This window comes from Crocuta crocuta, unplaced genomic scaffold (assembly GCF_008692635.1).
Source record: "Crocuta crocuta isolate KB4526 unplaced genomic scaffold, BGI_CrCroc_1.0 scaffold241, whole genome shotgun sequence".
Classification (NCBI taxonomy): Eukaryota; Metazoa; Chordata; class Mammalia; order Carnivora; family Hyaenidae; genus Crocuta; species Crocuta crocuta.
This window is the reverse complement of record NW_027527807.1, coordinates 3,116,340-3,139,071: the sequence shown is the minus strand read 5'-3', so window position 1 is coordinate 3,139,071 and position 22,732 is coordinate 3,116,340. Positions and strand designations below refer to the sequence as shown.

The window sequence follows — 22,732 nt, the reverse complement described above, 5'->3', positions numbered from 1 at the left end:
ATAAAGAAGGTGTGGTATATATACATAGTGGAGTATTACTCAGGACTCAAAAAGAATGAAATCTTGGCATTTGCAACTATGTGGATGGAACTAGAGGGTATCATGCTAAGCGAAGTCAGTCAGAGAAAGACAAATATGGTATGACGTCACTCATATGAAGACTTTAAGACACAAAACAGATGAACATAAGGGAAGGGAAGCAAAAATAATATAAAAGCAGCGAGGCAAAAACATGAGACTCTTTAATATGGAGAATAGACAGAGGGCTGCTGGAGGGGGTGTGGGAGGGGGGATGGGCTAACTGGGTGAGGGGCATTAAGGAATCTACTCCTGAAATCATTGTTGCACTATATGCTGACTAACGTGGGTGTAAAGTTAAAAAGCTAAATTAAATAAAGAACAAAAAAAGGAAGACATAATAAACAAACAAACAAAAGGGACTGTCCTGTTGCTCGTAGAATCGTTCAATGGAGGGTTTTTTAAGCTACTTACTTAGCACTCTGGGGTTTAGAACAAGCTTGCAAAGTATCTTACAAAACCCCTAAAACGTGTGCAGGTGTAATGCTCTTAGTTTAGGAGAAATAGATTGTTAGAAATAAAGAGCTCATTTAAATTTTGCAAATGTACACGAAATTGGATTTTTAAATCCTGTGTCACTCACATTACGTTTGCCCACTTCGACTGAACTGATTGCTTTATTATAGTCTGGCTGACTTGACTGATCTTTAGCTGGCCAATCTAGTCAAAATGTCAAACTAGTAGCAAGTGTGGAAACCTGTCAGAAAGCACCGAAGGCTGCAGCTGATTGCTTGTGCCCTTCCTCCAAGGTGACCTAGACAAAAAGTTCCCGGGAACTAAGGGGCTCTATGGGAAAGGAGAAAAAATTGGCAGCCCACATCATCTGGGAAGAAAAGCTTGTGATGAACCTGCATTCCAAACTAGATTCTTCCATTGCCAAGTTGATTTTTTGGCACTTGAGCTATTTTTAATAACCAGTGGGTGTTGTATTGGAGCCTTTGGCATGCTGTTTAGTTTAGCAGATTGGAGAGCTCCTAGAAATGTTTCGCTTGGAAGAATTCACAAACATTTTGCAAACAATGGTATTTTGATGCTCGCACATCTGTGGCTCATTTAAACAATGTCTTGGTGTATTAGAGCCCACAGTCAATGGTCAGGACCTCTCCTCACTTCCTAATGGGATGCCTTTGGCTTGCTTCCCCGCTCCAGGAATCCCAGGGATCATGGTGGCAATCACACTCAGCGTAAAAAAAGATCTGTATGGACCTCTAAGCTCAACGACTCCATTGTAAGTACCAGGTGATGATGCTCTCATCCATCGGGGTACGCGGGAAGGTGTTCTGACCTGCGGCTCAGTCTTGATGCTGGCTTCAGTGGGGGAAGGAGGACTCAGCCTCAGCCTTTTTTTTTTTGGCCTTGATGCAGTCATGGGCGCACTCACATAATGGTGAGGTGCCTGATCTCTGTATGACCTTGGGCAACTTACTTTACCTCTTCCTTCCATTTCCTCCACTGGAAAATGGGGACAATGTTTGCTGTCAAGGTAGCATGCAAATCAAGATGACATCATGTATATGAAGTGCTCAGCATGGGGCCTGTTCCATAGTAAGGGCTACGGAACCGGTAGCAATTATGCTTAGAAAGCTCACAGAATTTGGAAGGAGTTCTAATAGCCACCGTAAGGAAATTTTCTACCTGTCCACAAGGGTCTCCCCTGAAAAATACTCCACTGCTTTCCTTTGAAAATTGGCTCAGCTTTGTTGTCCTGTTGTTTTTCTTTTCTTCTTTTTAAGAAAAGCATTTATTTTTTTATTTGAGTTCAATAGACACACATTACATTAGTTTCAGGTGTACAGCTAAGTGATTTGATGAGTTTATACATCATGCTATGTTCATCATCTTTTGTTTTCTTCTTAACGTATCAGCCCAATCTATTTGATGCTCTCATCCATAGCCCCAGGAAGGTAGCCATTTACCAGAACCTTCTTTTATAGGCACATAGCTAGTTACCTTGTGGTTCTTTAGACGGCACGATGTCATTTCATGCTTCTGGTCATTTCCTTAATGTTTGTTTATTTCTGAGAGAGAGAGAGAGAGAGCGCGCAAGTAGAGAAGGGGCAGAGAGAGAGAGAGGCAGACAGAGGGTCCAAAGCAAGCTCTGCACTGACAGCAGAGAGCCCAATGCACGGCTCGAACTCACGAACCATGATGTCATGACCTGAGCCAAAGTCAGACGCTCAATTGACTCAACCACCCAGGCCACCTCCTAATTGTTTTTGACTTGCCCAGATCCATTCTCTTTAGTGTTGCCTCTCAAGTTGGTTTTGTTTTGTTTTGGTTTGGTTTTGTTTTTGTTTTTACTACAGATTTCATCTCCCGCTGGACTGGAATCAAATGAGGGAGGTCTGGACGCCCCCCAGACTCCTCCACCTTTCCTATTGAGATGACAGTTCCCAGAGGGTCAGGATTATATTGTCTTCAGCAGATTCTTTCTAATTATAATTCCTTGTTACCCTTTCTTTCTCTCTCTTTTCTCCCCCCTTCCCTCTCGTCTCCCCCTGTGTCCTTCCTCCGTGCCTATTCTGTGGCTTAAAGGGTCCCCAGTGCCGATCTAATAGAGATTCTTCTTCAAAGATCAAAAGCAAAAGCAAAACCAGAACAAAACCAACTCCACTCCTGAAAAGAGCTCTTTCATATGTGAATTGGTTAGTAAGAAGGAGAGTGCTCTGAGAGCTTTTTTATAATTATATTTTGAAGAAGTAATACATGCACATGTTACAAAATTCAAACGTACAAAAGGATAGAGGATGAAAAGTAAGCCCTGCTCCCAACCCCCAGCCACACAGTCTCTCTCGCTTGATGCAACTCTTATTATCGGCAATCAGATCTGTATAGATGTTCTCTTCCACACTCTGTTATGGCAGATGTACACTGTTGGGCACTTCACAACATGTCTTAGCGACGAGTCTATATCCAAACATGTAGCGCTGACCCTTTTCAAATGTCTTCTATAGCCTCATCTATGGCTGAAGATGATGGTCGGGAAACCCTAAGTATCAGACTCCATTGGGGAAACCAAATGTCTTTGTCCTCCCTCCCTCCCAACATGCACACGCAAACTCACATATGTGAAAATACCCACACCAACACGAACGATGCAATCACAAAGGATTCTCCTGGTTCTGGAAAAGAGATCGTGGCTAGGTTGACACACAGTTAGATTAGTTAAAGCTCGTCCGTGTTCAAACACCGGAGGCACTGCCTCTAGTAATTGGAAATGTTATTAGCCGAAGTATCTGCTCATGCGAATCGTCACATATTTCTTCTTTGATAGAGACAGTAGGGCCATTCATTAATCAATCCAGTGGCCAGTGTACCCTTTTGTCGACCAAACCTGAGACCGCGGAGAGAGCTTTAACATACACATCACATCTGAGCGCAATACAACCGGAGCTGCTGTTCTTTCGTTGCATTTTCATTAACACTGATGGTCTCGTCACTGTTTGATATAGCATTCCCAAAAGCCAGTCATTGCTCGTGTCCTTTTACTGTGATATTTATCATGCAAAGCAGAATTCATCCTGCAAATAAAAGCTCAGGTGTAAGGTGGAGACGGGAGTGGGGTGGGGTGGGGAAGCCACTTTGGAGGAAAATATGGAATTTCTTTTTCTGCTGTTGAGGAACAGAATAGCCTCCTGGGGATTTGGACTGAGAAGTTCCTGCAGATCCTCTAAGGTGTCCGGCTCTGGAAATGACCTCGGGCTGGGGCTCGGGAGATTGGGATTCTCGGTCCACTGTGCCCCCAGTGAGTGTGAGTGAGCTCCTGTCCCACCGGTTCCTGTCCCTGGGCGCAGACGCCCTCAGGTGAAATAAAACCGATGAGGTGATCCTCAGAGTCTCACTGAAAAACACAGGTTTGTGTTTCCCTACCTGACAACGGCCTTCTCTTCTTTGTCTCTTACAGTTGTTGGATTAAGGATGATTCTATCTTTTACGCCTCGGTTGTGGCGTACTTTTGCCTCATATTTCTAATGAATCTCTGCATGTTCTGCACTGTTCTCGCTCAACTGAACTCCATGAACCCTCAAAGCCAGAGGACCCGGCGGAGAATGATCTTCCGTGACCTCAAAGGCGCGATGAGCCTGACATTCTTACTTGGCCTCACCTGGGGGTTTGCCTTTTTTGCCTGGGGACCTGTGAGGATCTTTTTCTTATATCTTTTTGCCATTTTTAACACGTTGCAAGGTAACTTATGCTTCTTTGTCCTTTCTGTGGCTAGCCAGACCCCCATCAAAGCTTTGCCGGTTTGGAAAATAATCTCACCTTTTGGGGACTGAAAGGAGGAAAAGAATAGACAGGCAGCCATTGGAAACATTAGCTAGATGTTAGGACTTCATTGGATGAGCTCCCTCTCACTTGGGGATATAGAGAAAAGCCCAGAGAGCTAATTCAACCTGAGCTAGTTGGCAGTGTTTATATCGAAAACTGACTGGTTATACTTTCTACAGTCTTCATTGCATCAGTACATTGTGTTCTTAAGTGTACAGACCCGTACTTGCATGGACATTCTGAAATGTGCGATCCAGTTGAACATACCAATTACTAGACAATAGAAACATTCAACTTTTGACCCCCTAGGCTCTGGCTACATCAGAGATCCTAATATTGTGGGAAGGAGCCAGGCTAGGAAATTGGAGAGTCACGAAGGAATGAAGGTCAAGTGCAAACAGCAGTAGGCCAAAGCAAGAGGCCAAGATTCTAGTCACCACGACTGGTTGAATTAGATGATCCTAAGCTCACGTCTCTACAGCTCTTTCGTTTCATTCCAACTTTCTGGTGAATGGAGCAAATGATAATGAAGTGATTGAATGGTAGGCCAAACTAGGGATCTGGCCAATCTACCCCTGAGTAATTATCGATGTTCATTTTAACCTGACTTGGCCTATGGAAAATCTTGAGGGGGAAGAGGCACGCACATTGATTTCCTGGGAGTCTCAAACTCTGCTCCACCTTCGTCTTGTCCTCAAGTTTGGTCCAGTTCATTTGAGCTACCGGGGCAGCTGTGAGTGAACTCGGGCAGTGCGTTGAGTTAGGGTCTCATCTACTGCTCCTAACGATGTATCCATTTAATAAACCCCTTTGCCCAACTCCAGTTCATTTGTGGTGCATAGGCTTCTCCAGCAAGGGAAGAGTTCCATGGCCAAAGAAATTTGGGAAATGCAGCAAACTGTATTCTCCCATTCTTAAACTGGGATGATCTATATTATCATGGTAAAAACCTCTGAGACATTCTGCTGGGGGAAAAAAACTTTAAAATTCATGTTAACCTAGCATTTAAATAACCTCTGAACACTTTGTCGCATGGTTCTTAACCCCTGAGGAATCTTGGGAAATATGCATTGGTATGTCCTGACTCTATGCCAGCCATTTGCGAGGTGCTGCTGGGAGATGGGGGAGCAATCTAGAATAAGGCACAATTTTTGACCTCATGTCTCACAATTCAAGAAACCATTTCATTTTAGAGCCATGAAGTGTATCAGCTGAAACGTTCTGTCCCACCGGATTCTTCCAAGCAGGTTCTGATCGAACTGTAAAAAGACACAAAATACCTTGGTGTAGAATGTGTACGGAAGTGGTTTGGGCACCAGGTGCCTGGGCAGGTTTCTCCCTCAGCAACAGCCCCACCCACGAATCCTGAGGAGAAACACACTCACCCTATGGCAAGAGCGGTTAACGGGGAAGCTGAGAAAAGAACGAGAAAGCAACACGGTTTAGAGCTTAAAAAGGAAGGAGGGATGTTTTCAAAACAGCAAGTGTTCTGTTCCTACGGTAGAAAGAGAAAGTAGTAGCTAAGCAGGGAAGCCTCCGTGGCTTAGAAGCAGAATCCAACCAGGGATCTCCTGAGGACTAAGTCCGAAGTCCCACAGATCTGGCATCAACAGAGCCAAGCTGTCTCCGTCTGTCAGATACGCTTCATGTTGGTCAAGCACCAAGCGTTTCCAGTTCCTAGTCCTGCCTCAAAAGATAGAAGGTGCCATCTTGCAGGGGGGGGAGTTGCAGAGCTCTGAGTTTCAAACTCAAGTTACACATACACACACACACACACACACGCACACGTGCACGCATACACACATACACTCAGACCAAGAATGAAGTGAACCAAGCGAACGACTTCACCACTTAAAAGACAGATGGCAAGTTTGCAGTTCTGGCTGGAGGGAGTTGCCCTGTGGTCCGGTGTGAAAAAATGATGTGCCTGACGAGCGATTTCTGAAGGAGGGATGCACAAATAAAACTGCAGGTGACAAAAACCTGACATCTTCCCTCATGCCTGTGTCCTAGTGAGTAAGCAGATCAATCTGTTATTGGAAAGAAAAGGGAAGGCTGTCAGGCAGTGAGGGAGAGCTAGTGGGCAGCTCATTGGCATTCACATGATAACCTTTAAGCCTGAGAACACACTAAGCTCCGTGCAGGAAATCAGAACGGTAATAGGTGCTTACTGTCACCACTGCCCCTCGTTGGTGCTGAAGCTAGAGGAGTGCCACATGCCCCAAGACTGGGGTTTGCTCTCCCCAGCTTGCTGCGCTGCCTTCCACGCAGTTGCTGCTCAGAAGGAGCAAACACTACTCGATTCATCACCACAGTTGTTTGGTTACATGGAGATAAAGCCCTCGGGGGAGTGAGTGAGACATGTCATTCCGTTTAGCCGCCAGATTGCTGCCTCCCACCTGGAATCGGAGAGTCTCGGGGCTGGGGCTGGGGACCCGAGATCGTCCCCATCCCACTTCCCCTTGAGTGACAGGAAGTCACGTGCCTCTCCCTGAAACTTTCCAGAGACGGAGAGCTCACCGTTCCATAAAGCAGAGCGTTCAACTTTTCTCTCTCTTCTTTTAATGGAAATATAGTTGACATTTAAAGTTGTGTAAATTGAAGGTGTACAGTGTGTTGATTTGATGCACTGATATATTATAATATGACTACCATTGTAGCTTCTAATTGGCTCCGCATCACATCTGGGTGACCCTTTCTTGAGGGCAGTGTGCACAGGGCGGTTGTTAAGACCTTGGGCTCTTCAGCCAGACTGCCTGCATTTGGTCTTGACACTGCCACCTTAATATTAGCCCTGGGACTGGGTCCAATCCACTAGACTTCTTGGACTCTGAAGTCTCTCATCTGTAAAAATGAGACAAATAGCATAATGTCTATGATACAGTCATCACTCAGTAAACACTAGCCACCATGTGTGACCTTGCATTGCTCTGTGGCTCCTCCCATTGCTCCTGGTTCTAGCCCAGCCACCACACGGAACAGGCCAAATTTGTCCTTTTCACAACAGCCCCTTCAGATCTGTAACTATAGCTACCATCTCTCTCCACCCTGTGTTCCCACTCCAAGACTTCTCTATTCTTGAGTACTTCCATTTGTCATCATTATCTCAAGACAAAGCCTCCCAAGCTGACCGTGGTGCTGGTAGGAGAATTGGCCAAACTAGGGCAAGATGGCAAAAGACTCTTACCCACCTTGGCCAAGATTCTTGACTTCCACGAATGCTGTAGCTGAAGTGAGCTGTGGGGGCATTTCCCATTGACTCACACTCAACTTACAACTAGTTAAGAGAGCTTCGATCCATTACTAATCATTTACTTTGGCACAACTGGCCAGAGAGGGGGCAAGCCAAACCTTGTATAGAGAATGAAGGGTTGCAAACTGCACTTGGGACAAAAGAAAGATTTTGAGGCCCAAGGAGATATTACGAAGGTTGCAGACAACCGTGAGAGTTTGTGTATCAGGCGCCCTGGAGTCCAAGTCAACAAACATTTGCTGGGCGGCCACACAAAGTACTTGGAGGTGAAGGGAGATGCAATGTGAAGATGAAGAGACTTCACAGCTGGGTGGAGAGATGGACAGTATGTGGGGAATGTGGCTGCATGTAGCAAACTGTACAAGAAACAGGGTGTTATGGGAGCTCAGAAACAGAAAGGAAGAGCGCCAGTTTGAGATAGCTGGAAAGGCTTTGTGGATAAAAAGACACTTAGCCTAGGCCACGAGTAAACATCAGGCTGCCGATGGGAGTCACTTCTGCCAATTCCACCTCCAAACTTTAGGAACTCCAACTGGGCCTCCAGAGCATTTCCAGCAGGATAATCCCAAGTCTTACTTTTTTTCTCCCAAGGAGATATTTTAGAGGATGGGGGTGAGAAATTGCCAGCACTGCTGGTGGGAAACCATCAGCTTCTCTCTATCCCACGCTCAATGACAAAATCAGGGCTGGCAGTGAAAAATGAGGGCACCAAATTTATGGTTTCCACGTGGTGTAATTGTGCCAAAGAGCACGCGTATTAGTTATTTATTGCCGCATAACAAATTACTCCCAAATTTTAGCAGCCTAAAACAACGGCGCTTATTATCTCACCCAGTTTCTGAGTGTCAGGAGTTCAGGAGCAGCTTGGCTGGGTGGTTCTGGCTCAAGGACTCATGACGTTGCAATCAAGGCTCTCAGTCAAGGCTATAGTAATGTAGAGATTTGATTGGCTCTGGAGAATTCGCTTCCAGGAAGCCTCACTCACATGGCTGTGGACTGGAAGCCTCAATTCCTCACCCTGTGGGCCTCTCCACAGGACCACGGGCTTTCCTTAAGATATAACACTGGGATTCCTTTGGAGGAGTAATCAGAGATTGAAAGAAGCCACAAGGTATTTTATAACCTATTCGTGGAAGTGACATGCCATCCATCACTTCTGCCATATTCTACTGATACAGTGTGGGAAGAGGCTACACAAGGAAACAAATGCTTGGATATAGGGATCACTGACAGCCGTGTTGGAGGCGGGCTACCATCGCAGAGCCGATGTCTAAAGCTCTAAGATAGACAGCAGCCCAGGGGGAAAACTGTGGTTGATATGAAGTCTCGTTAGAGACCTTCTTCTTACCGTCACTGCCTTTGAAAGGGAAGCTAGAAAGATGATGAGCTCAGAAAGCCATAATGGCCCTGGGGTTCCTTAGGAGGAATATCTATGGTAACAAGAGTAGACCTGGGTCTGGGTGTTGGTGACAGCCAGTGAAAGAAACTGAAAAAGAGTGACCTTCTTCTTTTGACTTAGGATTCCTCATTTTCGTGTTTTACTGCGTGATGAAGGAGAGTGTGCGGGACCAGTGGCAGATACACCTCTGCTGTGGGTGGTCACGACTGGACAACTCTTCCGGTAAGATGCCAGTTTGGGTAAGGTTTTGAATTTTGTAGGTTTTATACAACTGACCTGACGAACGTGCCACCTGACTTGAGTATAGAGAGCATTAGCATTAACATGGAGGCTGTTTTCATGTCATGAATATGATTTGTACTTTTGTGCTGAGATGAATGAAGTCAAGTGAAGAATGTGACTTGGACCATATTTTAACTCCAAGTTGATGGAGTGCTCTACTGTGTTCCAGGCCCCGGATCACAGGGGCTTTCTGGCCCATAGCCAACAGTGGGTTGAGCGGATGTGGGAAGCAAGGAGTGATAGTGGAGGCAGGAGAAGCCAGGCTGGGGGGAGCAATGGCCCATCCTGTACAGCGAGAGATGTAGTGGACCCTCATGTTGCCTCTAAAAATATCTCCAGTCCAGGAAAACTAATTTTCTATGTATCAAAAGGCTCTTCCATCTGATTCAGGCAGCTTGTCTCAGTCTCAATGCAAAGCCCAGTCTGTTTCTTTTAGGGAAGGCAAGTGCTTGAACTTGAAGATTCTATAGGTAGCACAGAGATCTCCCTTTTTACACTGGGCATGTCAGTAACCCGCTAGTCCCTGTACCGGGCTCTAGGGAAAGCAGGCATCCTTAGTAAGTGAGATAGCACTGCCTGTACCACACATTAAAGTATAAACTTAGTTCTCACAACGTCATAGAAAAGCTAACCCCTTGAGATACCTAGAACAGACGCTCAGTGCTTTGAACTTTATATTGTTAACAGGATTATTGAGGTACAATCTACACATCATGAAGTTCACCCATATTAAGTGTAGACTTTGATGAGTTTTATGTTTTTAACTTTGCTGGTTTCATTTCAGATGGGGACAGCAGGTGTGGGCTAAATGTTGGGCACAAACAGGAGAGACTGAAGAAAACCTTCCAGCACAAAGTGTTGACACCATCCTTCAACTCAACAGCAACCAGTTCTACTTTCAAATCTTTAGGCTCTGCACAGTGCACTCCTTCAGAAATAAGCTTCCCAAATGGTGAGAGAAATGGGCATGTTGTCTACAGTTGTATTCCAGAAATGTTGAATTAATGACCACATACATGGTCTTGGGAAATACTTCTTCCTCAAAACTAAAGGCACACGTGCATGTATACACCTGGGCTTATTCCTGGCTGAAGAAGTGCATATAGAAGCACCTAGCGACGGATACCTGGATGGCTCAGTTGGTTGGGCATCTGACTCTTGAATTCAGCCCAGGTTGTGATCCCAGGGTCATGGGATTGAGCCCTGCATGGGACTCCGCACTGAAGGTGGAACCTGCTTAAGATTCTCTTTCTCCCTCTCTCTCTTTCTGCCCCTCCCTCTCTGTTCATGCTCTCTCTCTCTCTGATAAAAAATAAATTAAAAAAGAACTACCTAGTGAACTTAGTAGGTGCAAATGTGGTGGATTATTAGAGTAAGATGGGAGGGAAGAGACAGAAGTTCAAAATGAATCCATGTGTAATTCAAAATGATTGTCAGAATAGCCAAAGTATGGAAGGAGCCCAAATGTCCATCAGCTGATGAATAGATAAAGAAGATGTGGAGTATTACTCAGCAATCAAAAAGAATGAAATCTTGCCGTTTGCAACAACGTGGATAGAACTAGAGTGTATTATGTTAAGTGAAATAATTTAGTCAGAGAAAGACAACTATATGATTTCACTCATGTGGAATTTGAGAAACAAAACAGATGAACATAAGGGAAGGGAAGCAAAAATAAGATAAAAACAGAGTGAGAGACAAACCATAAGAGACTTCTTGAATAGAGAGAACAAATTGGAGGTTGCTGGAGGGGTGTTGGGTGGGGGGATGGGCTAAGGGGCATTGAGGAGGTCACTTGTTGGGATGAATACTGGATGTTATAAGTCAGTGATGAATCGCTACACTCTATTCCCAAAATCATTATTACACCATATGTTAACTAACTTGGATTAAGGTAATAATAATTGTCAGAGACTGTTAAGCCAGAAGGAAACTTAGACATTATCTAGTGTGATGCCCTCATTTTCCAGATGAGAAACCTTAAGCAGGGGAAGAAAAATGCCTTATGGACACTCGCTCACCATCAGCAGCAGAGCTAGGGCCAGAACTCAGGTCTCTCGGCTCTCTGGCTAGTGCACATTGCACGCCACCAAGAATGCCCACTGAGCTGCACGACATTCTTAGATGCTCAGCTTCTTCCACAGGAAGCTAAATTTCTAGATACAGACAGTTTTTGAGGTGGAGATGGGTTTTGGGAGGGGAAATGTAGAGAAAGGATTGATCTGAAGACCCAAAGTGAAAAGAAAGACAAAGGGGGAAGAACGTAGGTACCTTTGCTTGCCTTCCTTAAGGACCAAAGTAGATTCCAGCTCACAGACACAGAACACCTTTGAAGGCCTGGCTGTAATCATTCTCCCCCCTTCTCAGTGCTGGTTGTAGAACCGTCTGATCCACTGGCATTTTTCATCATGTTGGCTCCATATAGCAGTTGTATTTCCAGAGGCTGAAGCCAATCTGGAGTCAGCATGGTGGGTAAAAGAAGAAATAAAGGCACCAACAGGAGGTGCCTGGGTGGGTCAGTCGGTTAAGTGTCTGGCTTTAGCTCAGGTCATGATTTCGCAGTTTGTGGGTTCAAGCCCCGCGTTGGGCTCTGTGCTGACAGCTAGCTCAGAGACTGGAGCCTGTCTTTGGATTCTCTGTCTCCCTGTCTCTCTGACCCTCCCCTGCTTGCGCTGTCTCTCAAAAATAAATAAAAAAACCATAAAACATTAAAAAAAAAAGTCACCAATGGGTGCCTGGCTGGCTCAGTTGGAAGAACGTGTGAATCTTCATCTTGGGATCATGAGTTCGAGCCCCACGTTGGGTGTAGAAATCACTTAAAAAATAAACAAATAAGATATTTAAAAAAATAAAAACACCAAACTTGGAGCCAGAAGGCTTTGGTTCAAGGCCCAGCTCTGTCACTAACTTGTGACCTCAGGCCCATCACTCCTCTACACAGACCTATAGCCTCTCTACCTTACACATGAGGAGGTGAGGATGGATCATCTCAGAGTGCCTACCAGCTTCAGGACTGTATGGGGCAACACTGTTTTCCAGTTTAGACTGGTTGACCAGTTAGTGTACAGTCTCAGTCTCCATCTCTGTATGGGAAAGTTGGTACATATGAAAACACGCTTTCCATGCTCCCAAAGGTCCATCACTCTGGCAAGCTAATCTGCAACTACATTCTGGAGCGCATGTGGAGGCACTGGGGAGCCATAGCATATAAAGGCAGGAATTGTGGAAGCTGCTTAGTAGGTAATAGTTGAGGCTGATTAGGAAATATCTTTTTTATAAAAGAGTTCATGAGTATCGGCTCTCCTGCTGTCCCTGGGGGCTACTGATTCATTAGCAAATATATGGCTTAGATGTACACGTCTTTACTATCCCACCATGTCCAGGATTTGGGGGTGGTTTTCAATACCATGTCCAGGATTTTAATGTTGTACCAAGCAATAGATCCATACAGCCAAGGGGTCTGGAATTGCGATAGTACCTCCTCTCTCTGGTGGGGCAGATAGTGTAGCCTCTTGGGCCACATGTTCTAAGTCTGCAGGATGGACGTGGCCAGCAGTCAGAGCCAGCAGCTTCATTTCCAGTAGCACTGAATGATATTGTACCTTGTGTCCCACAGCGCTCTCTGGTTTGAGAAACTGCTACACCTTCCGAGCAAGAATATCAGGGGACGTAGCTTTGTGTGTTACCATTTTATTTTGTCTCCTCCTGAAGGCCTTCCAGGTGTGTGCATGAATCTCCTCCCCCAAGTTAAGGTTACCATAACAGGCTGTTACTCACAATGCAGGAAGAACATATGCACTTGTAACTGCCTAAACAGTACTGTCAGGATGAATGATCTTACCCTGGATGTGTATGAACTATCCAAGGAAAGCATCATTACCTTTAATTGCTTTCTAATTCCTCTATTTACTCCTTTGTTCAGTACAAAAAAGTCTCATGCTTCTACTATGGGCAAAGTCCCCAAGGCCGCAGCTGAAAATGTTCTTTGTTTCTTCAATGCAGGTGACTTTGAGGAAGATCCATAGCGTTTCTCTCCCTTGGGCTGTGAAGTTGTGTCTAATTACATGAAAAGAATATTACCTATGGACGTCCAAATGAATTCCACTCACGAGGATTTCTTCAATAATTCCCAGCAGAGATACCCACCTCCCTCTACCCCAGATTAGGGAAAAAGTTGAGTTTGTGAAGCCATCTGCTGCAGTTTTGTACTCTAAATATTATTTTGGAAAGAGCAGAATGAAAATAGCATTTAGTGGCTATTAAAGTCAGAATAATTCTCCTATTCATTGTTACAGCTGTTTCTTTTGCTAGATAAGATTTGAGCCTGTGTTTACAATATATAAGGGGAGACATGTCTACAGCACTGGAGATTTTGTTTCAAAAACTCTAAGTGTCCCATCCTGAAAGAAATAAAAATCATGATCAGGGTCCTTACTGCACTGGGAATGAAAGGGTTTCGGGTGGCCAAAGTTTTCTGATATCCAGTTGGCTTGACACCCACAGGGGAAGTAGGAAGAGTCAGAAAGTCATACCCTTCAGCAAAAATAATATCTTGTTGGCCTGTCATGACAAAGTATCTGAAATCCCCATTATTCAAGTCACTCTTTGATTGAATCCTCTTGTTGAAGTAGAAACATGTTTTGTGAAAAGGGTGCCCCATCAACCCACAGGTGCCCATGGACTCCTTAGTGGGGGTGAATTTCTCAGCCAAGACAGCCCTGGGGGTGGGGGTAGTGAGTAGGGTTCTGAGGAATGTAACAGGGCAGGAGCTCTTTGAAGCTGGTGGTTCTCTCTAGTGAGGAAAGGACAAGTCAGGGTGAGTCAGAAAGTACAGGGATCGAGGTGAAAAGAGTCACCCAAAGGCAACAGAGTGAGAACTGAGGATGAATTCTGCCTGCTTTTTGCTCTGTGGCTAAGCCCGATGTGTGGCTTTTTGAATCCCAACCCAGATATTGCTACTGAGGCTTCCCAGCCATGCAGGCTGCTCATATTTGACCTTGGGTAGAAAGTAAAGAGGTGAACATTTTGGAATGTTACACAGCAACTGATATCAGTGGTTGCCTTCAGGAAGGGGAGCTGGGTATTTGGGAAGAAGGAAGACGTACTTTTCACCCTATCCCTCTTGATATCTTTTGAATATTGTACGGAGAGAATATATCACTCTTTAGGCAATAAATGAATGAATACATAAATAAGGACAATTGGACCTTTCCAATGAGAAAGAAAGATGACTCCTGGCTTTCAATAGTATAAATCAAGTCCTTCATCATCCTTGGGAATATGTATGGTGTAGCGGGCTGTGAAGACAGCAGAGCTGGGTTCAAATCCCAGCTTTGCTACTTCCAGGAGTTGAGACCCAGGGAAATAACAGTAATAGTACATTCACTATAGAGTTCCAGTGAGACTTAAATGAGATGAAGTCTACAAACTTTCTAGTACCCACTTGCCTCTCACCCCCTCATGGCCCACCCACCATATTTGTGTCATTAAAGGCACCACATTGGATCCTGGAAACAAGAGTTAATACTGACTACTAAGTAGACTGGAACACCGGTGCCAGTCACTGGTATAAAGTTCCCAGACTCCCCTTTGCCCCCTTTGCAGGTCTGCCCTTAGGCCCCTGCATACCTGCCTCAGAGTCAGTGCCCTTACCAATGAAATTTTGTTCTTGAGACAACCCCACCACCATCGTTCTCTATAGGTCTTTATGTGTACTGTTTGTAAGGGAAGGCAAGTGTGAGTGTGCATGCGTGCATGCATGTGCATGCAAAAGGACTAACACATAATGAGCAAAATGTCTTGAATGTTGGAAAATATCTTTGAATTGACAACATCGTCACCTTCATTCAAAAACAAATTTAGGGACAAGACTTGGATATAATTAGCAAATCTACAAAATGCATGCCTTCTGCAAATGCTCTGACTTGGGGGCTCATTTTGGCTGTGAAAATGCCCATGATTGTTCTACAGCTGCTGGAGTGATGAATGTATAGCCCATCTCTAATGACCTGACATGCTGTCAAGCAAAGGAAACATTATTTTATAGAAAAGTTCATGAGTCCTGTCATGGCTCCTCCTCCAAATTAGTAAAAATATGGGTTTTCTTCAAATTAGATGAAAGTTTGAAATTATTGGGAAAACACTGATTAAACATCTCTCAGGCATCTTTGGTTCGCTCTTTCTGGGCCCACAAAGTGGCTGACACTTGTGTGAAGGCGGGCCCATGTGGTTATGGAAAAGAGGTCCTAGAGCCTGTGTGCTTTCAGTCAACAATCCACCCCACTGAGCTCTGACATGGAGAGAGAGAGTCAGAAGTGTCATCCATAGGTCACCGCCTCCAACAGCTTACTGTCCCCACCTGACGAGACCAGATATGCACACTGGAAGAGCCAATGATTTAAGCAGCAAGGATATGGCGAAAGAGTAGCGCTTCACAGGCAGGAAGCAGCACAATCATTGGTCAAGCTGAAGGTGGGGTATTCTAGGTTTAGAGTGGGGCAGCTTGGGTAAGGCAGGATTTCATTTCTCAATACCACGGGCAAATGTTCCTTATGATGGACTGGTCAAAAATTTTACAAGGTCCTCAGGGAGCATGGGCTCTGGCTTCTCATTCTCTGCTGTGCCCTAGATATCCTGTGGGCAAGCTTAAACATACTGAATATACTACTGAACACTCAGTAGTACTTTATCTGGGTCAAGTTTGAGGATGCTCTTGTCTAGTACCTTAATCTTTCCTTGTTTTGTCAGAAGTCCCAAAGGTGATGGTGACCATCTGTGACGGTCCACCTCCCCAGAACCCAGAAATATGGGAAGGTTGATAGTTGAAAGGGTAAGAGGAGGGAAGTCTTGTATCTTTCACACCTCAGGCCTAAGGTTAATTGATGTCTTTCTGGTCTTGACCCTCAAGCATTTAGGGGACATGATGAGTTTGGTGCAATGGAGGAAAGACCTAGTTATATACTTCTGTTGATTAGACCAAACAAATGAAAAGGATTAAATTCATTCTTATAATGTCTGGTACCTCATGAACCCTCCATAAATATTCATCATGCGCATGAGTGAATGAATGGTCTAAAATACAGAGTATATGAAAGCAATGACTGACTTCCTTATCTCAGGTTTCTTAGCACTAAGTAAACCTATGTTACCCACTAATACGTAAGCTTCACGAGGGCAGAATCTTCATCGGTCTTGTTGATTGTTGTACAATCAATGCCTGACACAAGGTTTCAGTCAAGGTTCTTTGGTGGCCAGCAATGGAAACCAAACGTCTTTAAATTGACAATATCGTCAGTTCTGGTTACGCAAGGAAGAGGGAATTGGTTAAAAGAGTTTTGGGAACTCAAATAATTTAAGGGAAGGTTAAAGAATGGGGCTAGAAAAAAGAGATCTACAAATCAGGAGCCATAAGAGTAACTTCCTAGCCAGGAAATGTCTTGAAAGGGCATCAATCCTTGGAAAAATAGAGTAATTTCTTCTATCTTCATGTTACTAGCTTAAGATGCAGAGTCTCATGACACTGCTTCTGATCAGCCTAGCCTCAGTTTTGTGCTGTACTAAGCAGTCAGATAAGGGATGTAGCAGAAGAAACCTTCAAGGAGCCTTTTGGTTTTGATAGTGGTGGCACAGAAGCTTGGATTTACCGTTCCACCAGGAATAAGCTTAAACATACTGAATATACTACTGAACACTCAGTAGGATACTGAGGAAAGACGAAGTCATTCTGCGAAAAGAAATGAGAGTGCTATTGAGAATGGACAAGTAGGGGGCACCTGGCTGGTTCAGTCAGTTAAGCATCTGACTCTTGATTTCAGCTCAGGTTGTGATCTCATGCTTTATGGGATCAAGCCCCACATGGGGCACTGTACTGACAGTGTGGAGCCTGCTTGGGATTCTCTCTTTCTCTCTCTCTCTCTCTGACCCTCCCCCAACTCGTGCTGTCTCTCTCTCTCAAAATAAATAAATAAATAAATAAACATTAACCAAAAAAAAGAATGGACAAGTAGATGAGGGGAAAATCCCACATTTGCCCACTACACACAATATAGGACTGAATGTATTTTGGTTGAATGAATGGCTAGTTCGGTAACCTACCTCTTCAGTGAGGGTACAACGATGCTTGGAAGGGGAGGTCACCCCCATGTCTTATTCATATATTCACTCGTTTTTTAAAGGCTAGGGTATATCCAGACATGTTGAGAGAGCTGAGGAGTTCAAAGTAAGCATCCCAGAATGATGGACAAGAGTGCTATTATAAATGGTGATTTTGAGATCTTGGCTACACAGGTTGACTTTACTCCAAGGAAAATCAATATATGAAAACGAGCTTAAGTGTTTGTGGTGTTGCCACATCGCTCCAGAAGCCTTCACAACTGCTCACATTCTTTCATTAAGATATTTCACCATACAGCTTTCTAAAAGTTCCTCCAGGGGTGCCTGGGTGACTCAGTCTGTTAAGTGTCTGGCTCTCGATTTCAGCGCAGGTCATGATCTCATGAACGTGAGATTGGGCCCCTTGTAGGGTCCTGTTTGGGGCCCTGAATCAAGCTCTGTGCTGAACGTGGAGCCTGCTTGAGATTCTCTCTCCCTCTCTTTCTGCCCCTCCCTCCTCTACAAAAATAAATAAATAAAAATTTAAAATTTCCCCCAAATATCTGAAAATATATCTTCTTTGAAAATGTTTTTAATGTTCATTTATTTTTGAGGGAGAGAGACAGAGCATGAGAGGGGGAAGGAGCAGAGAGAGAGGGAGACACAGAATCCGAAGCAGGCTCCAGGCTCTGAGCTGGCTGTCAGCACAGAGCCAGACATGGGGCCCCAACTCATGAACCATGAGATCATGACCTGAGGGGAAGTCGGTCGCTTAACCGACTGAGCCACTCAGGTGCTCCTATTTTCTTTTTTTCGTAAATCTTTATTTACTTTTGAAAGACAAAGAGAGAGAGCATGATCAGGGAAGGGATAGAAAGAGAGGGGGAGAGAGAATCCAAAGTGGGCTCTGTGCTGACAGCTCTGCAGTGGCAGTGGTGATCGAATCTGGGGCTTGAACATTTGGCTCAGACTCATGAACCATGAGACCATGACCTGAACCAAAGTCGAACACTCAACTGACTGAGCCACCCAGGCACCCCTGAAAATATATTTTCATCCCAACTTCTAGGACCCTTCAGCTCCGATTAAGGAGAGCTTGGCTTTCTGAGAAGAAAATGAGAAGTAATGCTGCTTACATTCTCCAGCTTCCCATGCTATTGGCATGATATTCACAAATTGAGATTTGTAAAAATGGGGGAGGCATATGGCATTCAGGCCCTGCATTGGAGGACTCTGGTGTGTGTATTAAAAAAAAAAAAGACCCAAAAGAAATTAGTAAGTGGTAACTTCAAATATTGAAAAAATTTATCTCATCTAAATATATAAGAAAAGTACAGATGTTTCCTTAACATATGCAGTCCTATGCAAATGATTATGTAAATTAAACAAAAAGTTGGGACTGGCAAATTCCCAAGTTTCCAAGATTTACTTGTGTTAACCTAGTATTCGTCATAGAAACAAGGTTGAGGATTTGTGCTTACACCCCATAGCGCTTACATGGGGCGGGGGAGGCAGGACTGAAGGATGTTACATTAACAGGGTGGAGGCACTTTTATTGGGACACGATAGATAGATGGTTGGATGGATGGGTGGATGGGTGGATGGATAGATAGATAAATAGATGGATGGATAGATAGATAGATGATAGTTTTTCCCTTCAAAATGTTAGCCAGCTTATCCATCATGCTCAGTTGGCTGTGGGCAGCAGTGGGACTAGAAATGGAAATGAATCTGAGTTGCAGTGAATTTTGATGAAGGCCTGGTTCATGCAAGAAAGATTAAAAAAAAAAATCCTCAGCCCACAAATTGCCAGAGGAATGGAAAACTTTAGAGGCAGTTACAGGGGAAGAACGAAGACCTAGTGTGCCGGGCTCCCTCACACCTTCAGGCACTGGCCCTGTCAGGGGTAGAGACATAGGGGAGTACTTTGTAGTGGGTCAGACTTCCCCAGCCCACATCATGTGGGGCTTTCGTGGACCTAAGAAATCAGGTTGTGAAGACTGACGGCTAGCTGGATTAGACTCTAGCTGTCTTCCATCCAGAAAATATTCTTCCCAGTTTCTCTCCCCGCCTCTTATTAACTGCAAATGGTAAGAGTAATAGACGTGCTCTTCCGCGCCTTGACTATTTTGTTGTTGTTTTTGTTGTTTTACATTTAACAACATATCGGGACATAAAGAGCTTCCTTTTTTTAAAGGCTGCGTTGTATGCCACTGTATGGCTATGCCATAGCTTTCTTTTTTTTTTAATTTTTTAACNATAGCCTTTTACATGTGGGAAAAACTCCCGGAAACCAGGCTGTGCGCCTGAGGTTGGGGGAATATTTCCTAGTATCTGCCTCCTTTCGACCTGATCCAGAAATGACAGCAAGTAAAGTTTTGAGGAAGGTCTGCCATTCTTTGAATCTGTTATCTAACCAAGTACAGCATAACAGGTGTTATAGGGCGCTTCCTCTGTGCCCAATTCAATGCCGTGGAAGATATGACAATGATGAAGCCACAGTTCTACCCCTAGAGAACTGGGACCACTCTTGGGGTAATACGACACCCACCCCCTTAACAGTTTGTCCGCAGTAACCTATGTGGACAAATTGCGTGACAGAGCCCTTTAGGCATAATAAACAGTAGCCAGTTGATTATGATTCTAATTCCACAAATATTTTTTGAGCATCCACTATGACTGGGGTGTGAATAAGACAGGCACAGTCCCTGTGGCTGTCTGGGGAGAGAGAAAACGAAATGTGCAAGCACAACTCAGTGTGTGATANGCTCATTCCATAATTTGGCTATTGCAGATTATGCTACTAAAAACATCAGTGTTCATGTGTTCTTTCAAATCAGTATTTTTTATTCCTTTGTGTATATACCTAGTAGTACAAATTAAACATACTTCATGACCCGGTGATTCCACTCCTCGAAAAATGCAGACACACAATTGCAAAAAGACTTATACGCAAATGGTCGGAGCCACTTGACTCATTACAGCCAAGAAAGTGGAAGCAACGGAACTGGCTCACCAACAGGAGAGCAGACAAATGGTGAACTGCTCCTTTAGTGCAATTCTACTCAACGGTAATGAAAGAATGAACTCTGGCCACGCACAACATGGATAAATATAAACAATATGTTGAGTCACAGAAGCCAGACTCAAAAGAGTACACACTGCATGATTTTATTTGTAAAGGCAAAAATAACTGGTGATTACAGAAGTCAGAATAGTGGTGATCTCTGGGGGAGGGGTACGTGCTGGGAAGGAGCAAGAGGGAAACTTCTAGAAATGATGTGTATCTTGATCTACATGGTGGTCACACAGGCATACACGCATATAAGAGTGCATCCAGTTGCACCTGTAAAATAGTGCACTTTATGCATTTACCTTGTGTATGCCATACAATTTTTTTGAGAGCCGTATCTGTCAAGCGTATATGTACATATACTTACCCATTTCCAACATTCCACCCAGGGCAGGGATACAAAGCTTTATGGACAAAGCTGGTTTTCTGGTTTTTTTAATATGTTCACCTTTTAATTTTTTTAATGGACTGTGATCACCAGGCAACATAACTGTGAGTTTCAGGTGTGCAACATAATGATTCAACAATTCTATATATTATTCAGTGTTCACCATGATAGGTGCTGTCACCATCTGTCCCTACACGATGCTATTACAATATTGTTGACTGTATTCCCTCTGCTCCTGTCTCCGTGACTTATTTATTTTATAACGGGAAGTTTGTACCTCTTAAATCCCCTTTATCTATTTTGTCCATGGTCAAAGTTATTTACTGCAACTTTGGAAGAGTGAAAATTCTTTGGGAATGAAGTCCGGCAATATCATAAGAGTTCAATAAACACGGCCATAATGAATGCATAAGGCATAATTATGCAGCCCATAATTTGGGATAATATACAGCTAATAAAAGGAATAAGTTATATCAATATGCTTAAACATGTAAAGATATCCACAATGTTTTATGCTAACGAGAAAGTTGCCAAACAGTACATATAATATGACAAAGTGTGTAAAAACAAAACTCTGTTTGTTTGCCTGTCCATATAGATGCAGCATAAGAAGTCTGTAAGGATACACACCCCCTCATTAACAGTGGCCCACCTCTTGTGAGAATGATTGGTAGGGACTTTTTTATTTTATATACTTACATATTGTTTAATTTTTATAACAAACATTTGTATCTTTTGTAACTTAAAATTTTCCTAGTGATCAAAATATACACAACACTATGAGTTTCCCTGGCTTGGGAACTCAAATGCTGATGATGCCATTAACTCACTGAGATGGTAATAGCAGAGGTGACCGACGCGGGGGTTGGTGAAAAAGATGATAAATTCAGTCTTGAACATTTGATTTTGAGATGCCCATGGGACACTCAGGGGCTGACGCCTAGAAGGGAGGTGATGTGTAGGTCTGGGGCTGAGGAGAGCGATTAGGGATGGAGATTGAGAGTTGGGGATATGGGTTGCAACCAAAGCCACTATAGGAATGAATGAGATTATAAAGGGATGGTATGGAGAATAAGGGGAGCATAGAGACCCAGGAATAAAGAACACCAAGGAGCAGACAGGACTATGAGGTGTCTCGCAAGCCAAGGATAAGGAGAGGTTCATGATGGACAAGGTACTCCGTGGCGACAAATGCTGGTGTGAATGGCCGTACAATAAGGAGAGGAAAGTGTGTTCCGGATTTAGTGACAAGCAAGCGTTCGTGAGATCCAAAAGGTTGTGTGTGAATGGTGACAAACATACCTCTTTCAATAAATTCAGAAATTGCAGGAGTTGCTGGTGGGGGCGATGGTCACTGGAAGGCACTGAGGTTGAGAGAGATTTTTTTTTTTTACAGAATTTTTTAAGCGTTTAGTTTTAAGTAATGTCTACACCCAACATGGGGCTCAACCTTACAACCCCGAGATCAAGAGTCGCACGCTGTACTGACTGAGCCAGCTGGGCTCCGGGGGAGAGATTGTAAAACGATAGCCTTAAAATCAGGAAGACTCCAACACACTCACACGGTGATGGGAAGTAGCTGGGAGGAGTGTGGAGAGGGAAACACGGAGGGGGAGAGGGTGTAATTTAGCCACCGGAGCAAGGAAGGAGGGGACGGGATCCACAGGAAGGAAGGAGAGAGTGGGTGTCGGTGCAGGCAAACCGATAGAGTTGGTAAAAGGAATTCAAGGGCTCTCTCTTCAGAAAGCTACTATTTTCTCTGCACAGTAGGTGATAGGACCCTGCTGAGAGTGTGAGGAGAAGTGACAAGATGGAGAACAGGAAGCGGCCGCTGAGGAGGGAAGCAGAAGAATGTGTAGGGCTCCTTAGAGCCCCCCTTGTAGTCAAGGACCATGGTCT

The 22,732-nt window shown here is 44.2% G+C and overlaps 1 protein-coding gene across 1 annotated transcript in view; it reads left to right on the top strand.

Moving 5' to 3' along the window:
• ADGRG4 (adhesion G protein-coupled receptor G4) overlaps nt 1-22,732 on the top strand; it is a 105,396-nt gene that overhangs the window by 75,561 nt on the left and 7,103 nt on the right. Inside the window, 4 exon segments of the mRNA XM_077773981.1 lie at nt 1,228-1,306; nt 3,983-4,263; nt 9,120-9,221; nt 10,066-10,233. Coding sequence (XP_077630107.1) covers nt 1,228-1,306; nt 3,983-4,263; nt 9,120-9,221; nt 10,066-10,233 — 630 coding nt within the window.